This window comes from Crocuta crocuta, unplaced genomic scaffold (genome assembly GCF_008692635.1).
Source record: "Crocuta crocuta isolate KB4526 unplaced genomic scaffold, BGI_CrCroc_1.0 scaffold84, whole genome shotgun sequence".
NCBI classification, from domain to species: domain Eukaryota; kingdom Metazoa; phylum Chordata; class Mammalia; order Carnivora; family Hyaenidae; genus Crocuta; species Crocuta crocuta.
In genome coordinates this window covers 3547676-3562522 of record NW_027530213.1, presented here as the reverse complement: position 1 = coordinate 3562522, position 14847 = coordinate 3547676, and the positions used below count along the sequence as shown (strand labels likewise).

Below are 14847 nucleotides of genomic sequence, written 5' to 3'. Positions count from 1 at the left end.
TTATTAAGTAGTACATGCTACATTCCTTAAGAAGAGAAACTGAGGAATAAGATCTGCAGTAGGAAATTAGCTTAAGACCTAGCTATTCTCACAGAAAACTGTTAGTCATCCATAATTTAGTCCTTGCTTCTGCTTTCCTCAGTTGCTTCTTTCCTCTTCAGTCTGGTTATGCTCCTGGGTCCCTCTTCATGGTTTTTCTTTAGAGTTGAAATGCTGAGCAAATCATATTTCCAGAGAACTCCTGGCTGACCCCATGGAAGCAGCTATAAAACAACACTGGTATTTCTTAAAATATGGCAGACTTTGCTTCAAGCATCCAGAACTGAAGCTAAACTGTGTCATTGTCAGGACCTTGCTTCTTAAAGAATTTATTACTGTTATAAGTGGGAGGAAATTAAATAACTTTATGAGGAAGAAAATAGGCTGATGTATTTTGAGATAAAACTTTAAAGTCAAAAACTTACAGGAAGTTACACCTCAAAACATTTCTTTCTCTGAATTTTCAAAGTAGACATATGATGATGAGCCTAAGAACAGTTTCTTTTAGGGGCACCTGGCTGGTTCAGTCGGAGGAGTGTGCAGCTCTTGATCTCAGGGTTGTGAGTTCAAGCCTCATGTTGGGTGTAGAGATTACTTAAATGAATAAATGAATAAAAACTTTAAAAGAAAGAATGATTTCTTTTAGTGGCCAGTGGGTAAAAGAAAGAAAAATGAAACTAAAATTTTGTATATGACAAGAGTGTAGAGTAGAAAAAAATGTTAGACAGGGAATCCAGAATATTGGGATAACTGCTGTTAACTTTATCCTGACTCAGGTATTCCACTGTGAAGGTGGGGATTAGACTGATTGGTATGTAATTGACTTGACCCCCTTCCAGTTCTAACATTTTATGATTTTAGAGAGTTGAAGGGAATTGTATTTCAGTGGGTAACATTCTGCATTAACTCTTCCTACCACCTCTTTCATGATATTAATTATTCCACCATGACTTATTGACCATTTAGGGTAAAGCACTGTGGAAGATTGCAGACAGAGTAGAATACACAGTCCTTTTGTGCAGCTTACAAGTAGCAGGAGAGCTGCGTCATTGGTCTGATCACTGTGTATTGTAGACAATGACTTTGTGAAGTAAGAATCATGAGCTTGTATAAAACAGTGATTTGTCAAAGGACTGCCGCCAGCCTGCTAGGGTGGGCATGCTTTCCGAAATGTTTTCTTCATCCTGTCCCTTGCTCCTGTGCTGGCAGTGACATGTAAAGGCACTATGGAAGGCCAGCCATGACCATTTCAGACACTGATGGTCACCATCCAAGTGTGAAAATATGTACACAAATAAACACGTGCTTGCCTGTATAACATAACAACACAAGAACTATTCATCTCTCTCGTATAATTAGCCTTTTTTTTCTTTTTTAAACTGATGTCTCATGTGTCCCGTTTTTGCCTCAGGTTCTGAATTGCAGGAACACTGTTCCTTTTAGAGTCTGAGACTTTGAGCAGGAGCGATGATGAGAGAGATGCATCTTGTTTAACTTGGCAGAAGTGGAGTCAGCCTTCTCATTTCAGTTGTCTCTAGCGTTTTGCATTCGTGCTTTGGCCTCTTTCATGTCTGCTAAGCAGGCATACCAGTGCCGTTGCTCTGTGCATTGATGGACAGATGCTAATCCCTGTAAAACACTGGTTATGAAGATACCATATTTATGCTACTTTGGACCCAGTGTATACCTTACAGAGATGATTTTTCAAGGCTAGAAAGAAGAATAGAGTTAAAGTTCATTTTTGTGTTGCATTTCAAATAATAGTAACTATAAAAATTTTATTCACAATATGGTTTTAGCACTCTTTCCCTTTGGGTTTGGGGCCCTTGTTAAATTTTATTCTGCCTCAGTGTTTGAAAAATTCATTGCTACTTAGGCAGTGGAAAAAATGTGGATGCTCTATTTCTTTGAAGTTGCATGGTATGTGTCTTTGCTGCTAGGTGTGCCATTGTTATAGACAGAATCCCAAATTCTAATGGAAGAGGAAGGCTCTTTGAGCCTGACACAAGAATGGGAGAAGAAAATAACCCCTTAACTGGAGTGCACCCCAGTCTAGGACTGGAGGTAGATTACTGTGTGTCTGATCCTGTACTCTATTGGTTTTATTTTTTGTTTTGTTTTGTTTGTGTTGGTTTATTGATCAGATGTGATTAGTTCCAGTACCTCTGAATCATTGCATATTCCTAAACAGAAAAATGTTAAGAGACTTACTATATGTAAATTCCAATAGGATTTTAATAAAATTTGATTTCTAATTTGACATTCTTGTTATTTTTCTTGAATACATTTTCTTTCATTACTTTTATTTATTTATTTTTTTTTACAAATAGTTTATTGTCAAATTAGTTTCCACATAACACTCAGTGTCTTTCATTGCTTTTAAAATAGATTGTATAATTATGTAATTGAAATCTGTGAAATAACTTCTTAATCCCTTTTTGTTTTTTCCCCCCAATCTTTTAAGGATTATTCTCTGAGGGATAAACAAAATTTTGTTTCTAGACTATCACTGATTGCATTTAGCTTTTGTCAGATTTAATATGAGTATAATATGTTTGTTGGAGAGGTATTGAGATCAGTTGGAACTGAAATAGTGTTTTTCTTTGGGAGAATTTTGGGGGAAATCTTTTTTTCAAATGAAAATGTATAAATACTTCCTTGTAATAACATGTAAACATAAATTTTTTCCAAGTTATTTCTCTCAGTTGTTGGAGGAGCATGGTCCCTTGGACATGAGTAATAAAATGTTCTCTGAAGAATATGAATTCTTCCCAGAAGAAACTCGACAGATACTAGAAAAAGCTGGAGGTTTGAAATCTTTTCTCCTGGGATGCCCCCGTTTTGTTGTGATTGACAACTGTATTGCGTTGAAGAAAGTTGCATTACGGCTCAAGAAAAAGAGAAAGAAGAAAAACATTAAGACAAAAGTGGAAGAAATTTCAAAACCAGGGGAGTATTTACGAGTTAAACTACCACTGAATCCAACTGCTAGGGAATTTAAACCAGATGTAAAGTCCAAACCAGTATCTGAGTTATCTTCAGCACCAACTTCTGAGGACATGAATCCCAAACCTGTATCTGTTAATTCTCCACAACCAACCTGTGAAGCTGTGAAGCTGGAACCAGTGGCTGATAATTCTAGATCAGTTTCAGAGGATGAGAAGGCCGAGAAGGTCTCTTCTGATTCCCCCACATCAGTGTCTGAGGATGCCGGTCCCAAGCAAGTATCCTGTAATTCTCCCAAACCAGCTTCTGAGGATGTGAAACCAACCTACTGGGCTCAACCCCATTTGGTCACAGGATACTGTACATACCTTCCCTTTCGGGGATTTGACATTACCCAGACACCACCAACATACATAAACGTGTTACCCAGTTTACCCCAGTACACTAACATTTATACACCTCTAGCCAGCGTCCCTTCTGAATATCAGCTGCAAAGATCAATACCAGTGGTGCCATCGTTTGTAGCCAGTGACAGACCAGATGCAAGTGCTGCTGTGTATTTTGAGGGTCATCATTTGAAGGCTGAGAATGCGCCTCCTGGTAACCAGATTGCCCCTAAAACACAGATCCTTCAGGACCCTTTGGAAGTGTCAGTAAAGACACAGTGCAGCGTGAACGGTGCCGACACAGCCCTCAGTGGGTCTATTAGACATGAAGGTCCCTGGGGAAATTCTGCCAACAAGTGGGAAGTAAATCCAGAAAGTACTGATGAAGTAACAAATATTCCACATACACAAATGGCTGCTATACAGGTAAGACTTAAATAGAAAAAAGTCATCTTAGTACTGAAGTTAAATTTTCCTTTTCATCTTTCATTGTCCTTTACTAAAATTCTTTTAAATCATTGACTTTATAATGGTTATGAAATCTTTTGCCTGGAAATGTTTTAAAAATGTGAACGCTTTTGTAGGGCATGATAGGGAATTCAGAAAGAATTTTTGGGTCTAGTAAATAATACCCTTCTTCCCTAACCAAGTTTTGTACCGATTGAGAAGTGAGATAGAGGAATCAGTAGATGGAGCCAAAACGTCACCTTAATAATGGCGCCCCCTCCCCCCCAAGAGGATGTAGTTTATTTCTATAGTAACATTGAAGCCATGACACAGCAGCTTACCCACCCAGTATTCCTAGACCAGGAAGCCTCCCAACTTGGGGTTCCTGCTGTGAGGAGACTTGCTGTAGGAAGAATGAAAGGAAATACGCTTTTTGCACAGGTGGCCCCAAAAAGCAGAGTCTGGGCTACATGTGACCAGTTTCTCTTAAAAGACAACCAGGTGGAGAGAAACCAAAGGGATGTGAATAAAAGTTACTAACAAGCATGAGAATAAGTTTATGTTCTTCTGTAGTTCACTTTATCAGGCATGAATTCATTAGGCCCTTGTTGGATTATCCCCCTCCTCATGACATTTTCTTTTTTCTAGAAAGCTTAGAAAGAACACGCTAAGAGCAGTGAACCAAAATCATTTTTGTTTTTACTACTTCTACATGATAGCTCTTTCCTAATATAAGAATTTGTAGAAAGGGAACGTTATTGAAATTGTAAAATAAATAAATAAAATGCACCTCGAAAAAATTGTAAGCATGTCTTAAAATGTCATTATGTAGTGGATTTATTTTACCACAGCAGTTGAGATTAATTGAATTTAAGTGTTTGTTTTGCCCCAAAGGTGTCTTGGAATATAACACATCAAGAAGTCAATACTGAGCCATACGATCCTTTTGAGGCACAACAGGTGAGTCCAGAATTAATTAGACTGAAGGCTTTTTAGTTTTCATTATAACTAGATGAACTAGAACTATTTTGAAGTCTGCTAATTCCATATGAAATGTTACCATGGAATAAGCTTTAGAACATAACAAAAAAATTGTTTTTATTGAATTTAGGAAAGAGAGGTAGAAAAAAAGGTGTTTTTTTCCTAGCTTATTTATTTCAAAATATAATGTCTTTATTAATTTAACTAGTATAATGAGCCTGTATTAATTTATAAGTAAGAGCTTATTCATGTGAATGATTCAGAAAGTATTATAATAAAAATTTTCACCATTGTAAGAATGATTCAGTTAGAAAATCTATTAATATACTGTGTTAATGTATCTTAAGAGAAGTTATTTGGCTAATGCCATAGTTTCTGAAAGGTGTCAGATAAAATTCAATTCACCTTCTTGACTAAAACTCATAATAATATGGGAAAAGACGAATACTTCTCCACAAACTGCTATCTTTTTCTCAAGCCAAAGCCTTCATCTCACTTACAGGTGAAACATCACTGTTAGTATTTTATTATCCTGAAGATAGCAACTGACAAAATTAAATAAGAGAAAGAAATAAGATTGCAAAAGAGGAAGTGTAAGTATTATTTCTTATGGAGGCTAACATTGTGTATCTGGAAGATTAAAAACAGTCAACTGAAAATACAATACCAAAAACTGTAAGAGAATTCAGAAGGGTGACTAGATATAATACTTTTCCATTTATAAACAACAATCTGTTGCAAAATACACTAGAAGAGGAAGTTCCATTTTTAATAGCAACAAAAAGATAAAATACTTAAGTCTATGAAAGAAAACTTCAGAATGCTGCTGAGAAACACACAAAAGACTTACATAAATGAAAACTATTGAATAAGATAATTATTGTGAAGAGACTGGTTCTCCCTGAAGCTTTTAATGTAGTTCCAGTATGGTCATGAACAAAGTGTATTAGTTACCCATTGCTGCCTAACAAATTACCTTAAAACCTCGTGCCTTAAGACAACAAAAACCATTTATTATCTCACAGCATCTGAGTCAGCAGTTGAGCAGTTCAGCTGCTGTTTCTGGCTGTTGCTGAGGACTCGCAGCCACGATACAGACCAGGGCTCGTCTGGTCGTCTGCAAAGGGTAGCTGGGGTTGGAGGCTCTGTTTCCAAGATGACTCACTCCCACAGCTAACAAGTTGCTGCTGACTTTTGGCAGGAGCTTCAGTTCCTTGCCTGTGGACCTCTATACAGGACCACTTGAGTGTCCTCATGGGGCCTGGCTTTCCCCAGAGTGGTTGGTCCAAGGCAGAAGTAGTAGTAGCGTTCATGACCTACTTTAGGAGGTCACTCTCTGTCACTTCTTATGTATTCTCTTAGTCACACAGACCAACCCAGCAACCTTGATACATCGTAGGAGAGGACTGTGCAAGGGTATAAATATCAAAGAGGTGAGGACCTTGAGGGCCACCTTGGTGACTGGCTCCTGCACAGGGTTTATCTGAAACTGGACAGATTGAATCTAAACTTCACATAGAAGAATAAACATCAGGAATGCCCATGGAGAAAAAATCACAAGAAAGGGAGTTGTACATCTAGATAGTAAAGTGTAATATGCATCTATTTTAGCACATAAGTAGGCCATTAGAATAAGAGACCATAGAACCAAAGAATATAGAAATTTAAGGCATAATAAATAAAAATGGTATTAGCAGAAAGTAGTTTATTAAATATGTGGTATTAGGAGAAATGGGTTGCCTGTCTAGAAAAAATTAATTTGGCTCCCCACCTCATTTCCATATACCAAAGTAAATTTCCAGACAGATCAAAGATTTAAATATTAAAAAGCAGGCCCACAATTTACCTAGAAGAAAGGGGGATTTTTTTCCATGAGATTAATAAACAGTATGACAGAAAGTATGTGTTCATATATACACATCTATAACCTGTGTGTACATATGCATGGCCTGTGTTTGTATATGGACAAATACTCACATGATGTTAAAACACAAATGAGAAACTAGGAAAATTATTTGCAGCATAGGACAGATAGAGAACTAATTGCCTTGTCTGACATACAAAATTTCTGTAAATTAATTGGAAAAGATTAATAACCTAACACATACTGGCCACAGCGCATAGTTCTCTAACTGATAATTCACTGAATTTCAAAACCTTGATTCTCTGCCTTTTTAAATTTGGAAGATGCTGAGGTGCAGGAGGTGGGGAAAGATGAACCTAGATATGCCCTAGGATAGATTTACAGGTGTGGCTGCTAAGGCGCTGGCAGCTGGGGACAGCTGTCAGTCAGCTGCTGGGCGGAGTTGCCAGCTCGCCAAGATGCCTTTCACACACAGGTGTGATTGCCGACTATCTTAGCAGNTAAGCGAAAGTCGGACGCTTAACCGATTAAGCCACCCAGGCGCCCCAGAATAAAAGGTTTTTAAAAAAATGTTTAGATGCTTATTTATTTTGGGGGGGGAGAGAGAGACAGAGCACAACTGGGGGCGGGACAGAGAGAGAAAGGGGGACAGAATAGAAGCAGGCTCTAGGTTCTGAGACACAGAGCCTGGCTCAGAGCTCAAACTCATGGGCCACGGGATCATGACCTGAGCCGAAGCCCAATGTTTAACTGACTGAGCCGTCCCAGTACCCCTCAGAATGAAAGGTTTTTATTTTTATTTACTTACTTATTTTCAGAATGAATGGTTTTTAAAAAACACATAAGTGACATTTGTTGTTGGACAATATTTCACGTTGCAACATGGCTTCTGTTTTTGTTTTTGCTTTTTAAGCTGGTCCAAGGGATAGTTATATAACTGCAAATCATTGATAATTTTAACTTGTCATTTTTACAACTGTCCATTTGAAATACTTAAAAGTAGGGTCAAAGTATGTTTTGTTTGTATCTAAAATGCATATGTACATACAGCTTTTTAAGCCTAATAAATAATTCTTGATGTTAATCATGGAGAATGATAGTCACATCATACTCTTGATTTAATACCGAGCCCTTTTAAAACAAATATTTGGAACTAATTATAGTACGGATTGAAATGTTTCATTATGAATTACAGTAATATGAATAATTGTACTTTAAAAAGAGCTGGCTTTGCTAAACAGTGTTTAAGAGTTTCTAATTCTTGAATTATCATGACATTTCCCGTGTAAATTTTCATCTGCCTCTTTTTCTCCTGTGTTTATTTTAAGAGAATGTTTGGAACAAGGTGAGAAATAGGTATTTTAAACTATTTTTCATAGATAATTTTGTAATTTATTTTTAGGGAGATCTTTCACAGATCGAGAAGGAGAGCCAGGTTTTACAAGAGCAGCTTAAGGAAGCGTGTGAAAATTATGAGCAGATTAAACTCAAGGTCTCGGAAGAGACCAAGGACCTGGAAGAAAAGTTGAGAAGGAACTCAGAAGAAAACAAGGTGATTCTGTCTGAAACTTCTGCTTAGTAGCGTGTGGCATGATCAGGAGGTCTGTACTTCAGTGGCCTCAGTTAGCTGGGTCACAGCATTGCTGGCTGAACAGCGGAGTTTTTCTTAATAATGCCTTTTTAAATTTCTCTGTGACATATTGATGTGGCAGTGTTTTTGCAGTGTTTTAGAACCTCTGCATGTTGCTATATAAGAAAAGGGCTGTGAATCTGGGTTTTCATTTATTTATACTCAGTTCGCTTCATTAACTAAACCTGTTTTCTGGTGACTGAGTTCTAAGTTAATCGTTGTTTATATGAGAGGCAGTGTAGCATTCGTGATTTGTAGTGTGAGCCTTGGGGTCAGACCCACGGGGTTCACATTCAGGCTTGAGTCCATACTAGTTCTCATCTTGGGCAAGTTACTTAACTTTTTTGTGCTTTAGTTTCATACCTGGAAAATTTAGGTGACAGTAGCTCCCATTTCTTGGGGCTAGATTAATACTTGCAAAGGACTTAAAACTGCCTAGTGTGTAGCAAGGGCTCTATAAGTATTGCCTGCCACTATTATTTCTACTACTGCTATTATCATTGTCTTACTCTGGAGGAAACGTAGGAATAACACGTGGAACTTAGGCATATTAGATCTGTAAAATCACCTAGACCATCTTGAATTGATCTTGAATTCCATCAGCTAAGATGGAATACAGTCATAAGTAACTGGCTCTTGGAACAATATGAATTAGTGGCAAAGCTAGACTGAATTGGTGGGGAAATGAAGTATAGATGTAAAGGTTTCCTAGTGTGTTTCTTTTTAAAAACTGAGGTCTTCTGTACAGACATAACAAGGGGATATAAGTTAATTTAAGAAAGGAAGGATTTACACTTATTGTGGTAAGCATTGCCTAATGTATAGAATTGCCAATTCACTGTCTTATACACCTGAAACAAATTCAACATTGTATGTCAACTACACTTCAGTTAAACACAAAAAGGTAAGAATTTGTTCCAGAAGTCTGGACCAGCTTAGTGGGACCTTAATCAGGAAATTACTGGTATTTAAGTACACCCAGAAGAAAAGGGTCAGTTTGTAAAGGTAACTGTTATAATAGCAAAAACATACCTGTTATAACTTGTTTTCACTTGGGATGGGACAGGGGAGATTTGAAGGGTGCGAAGAATTGAAGAAACCAGACTTTCTGGTCAGTTGCCTGGTCGAATGAGATCTTTCTGATTGGGACAGGAGAAAAGGAGCAAAAATAAATCGCTGCGCAGTAGTTGCTCATAGAACACTAATCTGAATAAGCTGTCTGGAAGCTTCACAACATAAAATATTTTTATAAACTTTCTATTGCCTCAGTAAAATTCAGTTTTACTAAATCCAGATAAGAATGCTTACAGCCCCCCAACTGATGAGAGCAGATTTTCAGACTCTGCTGCCTTAGGTGGGCATCTGGTGAGCCAGCTTTCCTTCTCTGGCAGAGGCCTGTCCAGCTTTATAAACTGCTGGTCTGACTGGGTCCTGTATTTATGCAGTTTCTCAAGGCATCTTTCTTTGTACACTTGACCAAGAACTTCACAGTAAATCAGGTGCCGCCAGCGGAGGGCTGCTAGGAAGCAACAGCTCTGACTGGGCTTTTATGTGCTTTTTTTAACTTCACCGAGGTTCTAGGTCTGTGTTCAGGTTGTGGGTCCTAAGAGTGTAGCCGGTCTGTTTTTTAAAAGAGCCATTACTTAGTTCCCAGATTTTAGGCCTGTTAGGTTGTTTGAGTTCCCATATAAAACGTAGGCCTGTTTCCTGTCAGGATAAGTTGCTCATCTGTGTTTTTAGGTTATTGTCTACACAGGAGCAGATGGGATGTAGATGTGGCCATTTCTTTATTAATCATGGTTTTGTTCATAATTAGCTTATTGGAGAAATCTTCTATAGACATAAAAGGAAATTTGTGGCTTTTATCGATCTTTCCCATGACCTTTGACTCTAGATCACTGAGGTTATCAGCTAATACTTTTGCTTGAAAGTTGCTTGATACCACATAATGGCTCTGTTAGACACAACCACCCTTTGCTCTATAGGGAAGAGATAGACCAGCAATAGCAAATGTTTCTGAGCTCAGGCTTCAGTCAGGCTGCCTAGGTTGAACTCCAGCACTACCGTCTGATAACCTTTGTGACCTTAGTTTACTTAACTTCTTTGACCCTCAGCTTCCTCGTTAGTAACACAATCCGTACGTCATAGGTTTTTGAGGACTCACAGGCGTGGCTGGGCAAGGGTGGGACTGTCCAGAGATGCTAAGTATAGTTGAAGGAGGAATCATCCCACCCAAAATTCCACCTACTCAGAATGCCCCTACTCAGAACATTGTTTACAAAGCAGCTAAAGAGTGCTTGACACATAAAAAACATCGATAAAAATCTGAGCTAGCTATTGTATATAGTGGATGGGGTTTTATTATGAGCTGGGAATGGCCTTAATAGGCCAGTTATCTGTTATGTCAAGGGAAAATATCTCTTCTAAAGTCAGAATCTCCTGTTGTTTTTAATGTACCTCTAACTTGCAGTTGGCAGATTATAACTGATTGTAGTATTGCTCAAGGGTTTATGTTCTTTCTAATTTATTAAGATAAAATTCACCAGGGTCGCCTGGGTGGCTTAGTCGGTTAAGCGTCCGACTTTCGCTTAGGTCATGATCTCGCGGTTCGTGGGTTCGAGCCCCGCGTCGGGCTCTTGTGCTGACTGCCAGCTCAGAGCCTGGAGCCTGTTTCAGTCTGTGACTCCCTCTCTCTCTGACCTTCCCCTGATCACGCTCTCTCTCTCTCTCTCCTAGAAATAAATAAAAAACATTAAAAAAAAAGATAAAATTCACCATTTTAATCATTATAAAGTATGTAATTCAGTGGCTTTCAGTATACTCACGATGTAATATGACCATTACCACTATCTAATTCCAGAACCATTGTCATAATGCCAAAGAGAAACCCTGTTGTACCCATTAAGCAATCACTGCTCATTGTCCCTAGGACATATGTTCTTAAGGCACTTTAATGAGATTTTCATATAGCTAAGATGGGTATTTAAGTTGACTTTGGGTCTTGAAACATAATCAAAATGATTTTGGCCTAGAATAAGTTATGGAGGAGAATCTTGAAACTTTGTCCTATCTTTACATCAAAACAATCTTGGGCCCTGCCTGCTAAAAAGTCCTCAGCCCACATCTGTGTAGAGGTGGGTTCTCCTGTTCAGTCATTGTCTTTGCCAAGTTCAGCCTTTTTTTTTTTTTAGGTTTATTTACTTATTTTGAGAGAGAGCAAGTGAGCGAGCACACAAACAGGGGAGGAGCAGAGAGAGAGAGAGAATCCCAAGCAGGCTCCTTACTGTCAGCATGCTGCCTGAACGAGGCTCGATCCCACAAACTGGAATCAAGACCTCACCTGAAATCAATGGTCGGACACACTTAACCGACTGAGCCACCCAGGTGCTCCTCGGACCTTTTTTTTTTTTTTTAAGGTTATCTATTTATTGTGGGAGGAGATGAGTGGGGGAAGAGCAGAGAGGGAATGAATCCCAAGCAGGCTCTCCACTGTCAGCACCAAGCCTGATGAGGGGATTGATCCCATGAATCATGAGATCATGACCTGAGCTGAGATCAAGAGTCAAGACACTTAACTGAGTTCACACAGGCTCCCTGAGTTCATCGTTTTTAATCTAACATTTATGGAGCACATTATGTGCCATACTCAATTGTAAAGCTTTTTACATGGATTATTTAATTTGGTCTCAAATAATCATAGTATGCTAATGTTATAGTACACTAGTTTCGTCTCCATTTTACTGTTCAGGATATGGAGGCAGGAGCAGCAGATGCAACTTGCTGGAAATGATACCAGTACTAAGTGGAAGAACAGTTAGTGAGTGTCAAGCTCTAGATCCCTTGCTTTTGTCCTTCCCTAGAAGAATGTCAGTTCCAAAACTAGTTGAAAAACATTTCTCAGTACTTAACAAGCAGTATAGATGTATCAATTAATTGCCATCATAATGCTAAGTAGCACCCACCCACAAAACCTTAGGGACCTGCAACAGCACACATTAAGTGTGTGAGTCTGTGGGTTGGTTTATCCCAGTTGGGCTGGGCTGGGGTAGACCGCTAAAGCTCTGTTGTTCTTGGCTTACTTGCTCATATATGTGGGGTCACCTGGCTATGAAATGATCTAGAATGGCCTCAGCTGGGATGATTGGGGCAACCAGCTCTGCTCTATGTGTCTTTCTTCTTCTAGTAAGTGCAAGGGCAAGCAAGGACGGTCACACAAGCACTTCTCAGGCCTCTGCTGACGTCAGGTCTGCTAATACCCATTAGATAAAGCAAGTCACATAGCCAGCCCAGATTCACAGGGTAGTGAAGAGAGACTGCTCTTTATGGAAGGGACCTGGATGGTCCTGTGACAAAGGCTATAGATAAGGATGGGGCTGTGAATGCTGTCCCTCTGCTACAGTAGGTCAGCACCAAAATTCACTAACATTCAGTAGTTAAGAGCTTAAAAACCCTTCTGGATTGGTACCTACCTCCATCTTCCACCTTCTCCTGTAGTAGTTCTCTGCATTATCCTCTATACTTAATGGATAGCTTTTGTCCTGTGATTTTCTCACTTCTGGCTCTTTTCCTCGCACTGTCCCTTCTGCCTCAAGTGGCCTTTCTCTCCAAGCCTGGCTCACTTCTTCTCATCCTTTGGGCCCGCCTAGCTCATGCCCCATCACTTTCTTAAGGCAGCTGATGTTGCTGATGGCAACCTCAGTCAGCCTTGGTTCAAGATCTTTGTTAATAAATGCCTCACTATATTATTTGGTAATTATTTTTGTTCACATTTTTGTTGAGATATAATTCATTTACATAAAATTCACCCATTTAAGTATACTGTTCTATGTTTGTGGTATACTCACACAGTTGCACAGCCATCACCACAGTCTAAATTCAGAACATTTTCATCACCTCCAGAAGAAATCTCATACCCACTACCAGTCACTCTCCATTCTCCTCCCTCCCCCTGCCCTAGGCAACCACTCGTATACTCTGTGGATCTGCCTATCCTGGGCATTTTATATAAATGGAGTCGTACTCCGTGTGGTCTTTTATAACTGCCTGCTTTCACTTAGCATAAAGTTTTCAGGGTTCATCCATGTGCATCCATCCATGCAACACATGTCAGTACTTCATTCCATCTTACTGCCGAGTAATATCGTATTGTATGGCAGTATCACATTTTATTTATCCACTCATCAGTTGATGGACTTTGTTTTCCTACTTTTTGATTATATGAATAATGCTGCGATGAATCTCTGCCATGAATACCTGTGGATATATGTTTTCATTTCTTTTTTTTTAATAGTTTATTGTCAAGTTGGTTTCCATATAACACCCCGTGCTAATCCCCACAAGTGCCCTCCTCCATGACCATCACCCCCTTCCCCACCCCCCAAACCCCATCAGCCCTCAGTTTGTTCTCGGCATCCAAGAGTTTCTAATGGCTTTCCTCCCTCCCTCTCCTCAATTATTTTTCCCCTTCTTCTCCCCCACGGTCCTCCGTTAAGTTCCTCCTAAACCTCCTATACGTGCAAACATATGGTAGCTGTCCTTCTCTGCCTGACTTATTTCGCTCAGCATAACACCACAAGTTCCATCCATGTTGCTACACATGGCCAGATTTCATTCTTTTCTCATTGCCATGTAGTATTCCATTGTATAGATAAACCACATCTTCTTGATCCATTCATCAGTTGATGGACACTTAGGCTCTTTCCATGTTTTGGTTATTGTTGAGAGTGCTGCTGTGAACATTGGGGCCCATGTGCCTCTATGCATCAGCACTACTGTGTCCCTTGGGTAAATTCCTAGCAGCGCTATTGCTGGGTCATAGGGGAGTTCTAGTGTTAATTTCCCAAGGAACCTGCACACTGTTTTCCAGAGGGGCTGCACCATTTTACATTCCCACCAACAGTGTAGGAGGGTGCCCATTTCTCCACATCCTCGCCAGCATCGAGTCCTCTGATTTGCTCATTTTAGCCACTCTGACTGGCATGAGGTGGTATCTCAGTGTGGTTTTGATTTGTATTTCCCTGATGAGGAGGGATGCTGAGCATCGTTTCATGTGTCTGTTGGCCATCTGGATGTCCTCTTTGGAGAAGTGTCTGTTCATATCTTCTGCCCATTTCTTCACTGGATTATTTGTTTTTCAGGTGTGAAGTTTGGTGAGTTCCTTATAGATTTTGGATACTAACCCTTTATCTGATATGTCATTTGCAACTATCTTTTCCCATTCCGTTGGTTGCCTATTAGTTTTCTGGGTTGTTTCCTTGGCTGTGCAGAAGCTTTTAATCTTGATGAGGTCCCAATCATTTATTTTTGCTCTTGATTCCCTTGCTTTTGAGGATGTGTCAAGTAAGAAGTTGCTGCGGTGGAGGTCAAGGAGGTTGTTTCCTGCTTTCTCCTCTAGGGTTTTGGTGGTTTCCTGTCTCACATTCAGGTCCTTTATCCATTGTGAGTTCATTTTTGTGTATGGTGTGAAAAAATGATCTAGTTTCATTCCTTTTCATGTTGCTATCCAGTTCTCCCAGCACCATCTATTGAAGAGGCTATCTTTTTTCCATTTGATA

General features: G+C 39.4%; 1 protein-coding gene across 4 annotated transcripts in view; it reads left to right on the top strand.

The window, feature by feature from the left end:
* The window catches only part of TTC3 (tetratricopeptide repeat domain 3), a 122462-nt gene that overhangs the window by 79031 nt on the left and 28584 nt on the right, over nt 1–14847 (top strand). For all 4 annotated transcript variants that reach the window (XM_077765454.1, XM_077765453.1, XM_077765455.1 and 1 more), the window contains 3 exons: nt 2732–3797; nt 4713–4778; nt 8066–8215. In XM_077765454.1, coding sequence (XP_077621580.1) covers nt 2732–3797; nt 4713–4778; nt 8066–8215 — 1282 coding nt within the window. The remainder of the gene's footprint in view (nt 1–2731; nt 3798–4712; nt 4779–8065; nt 8216–14847) is intronic.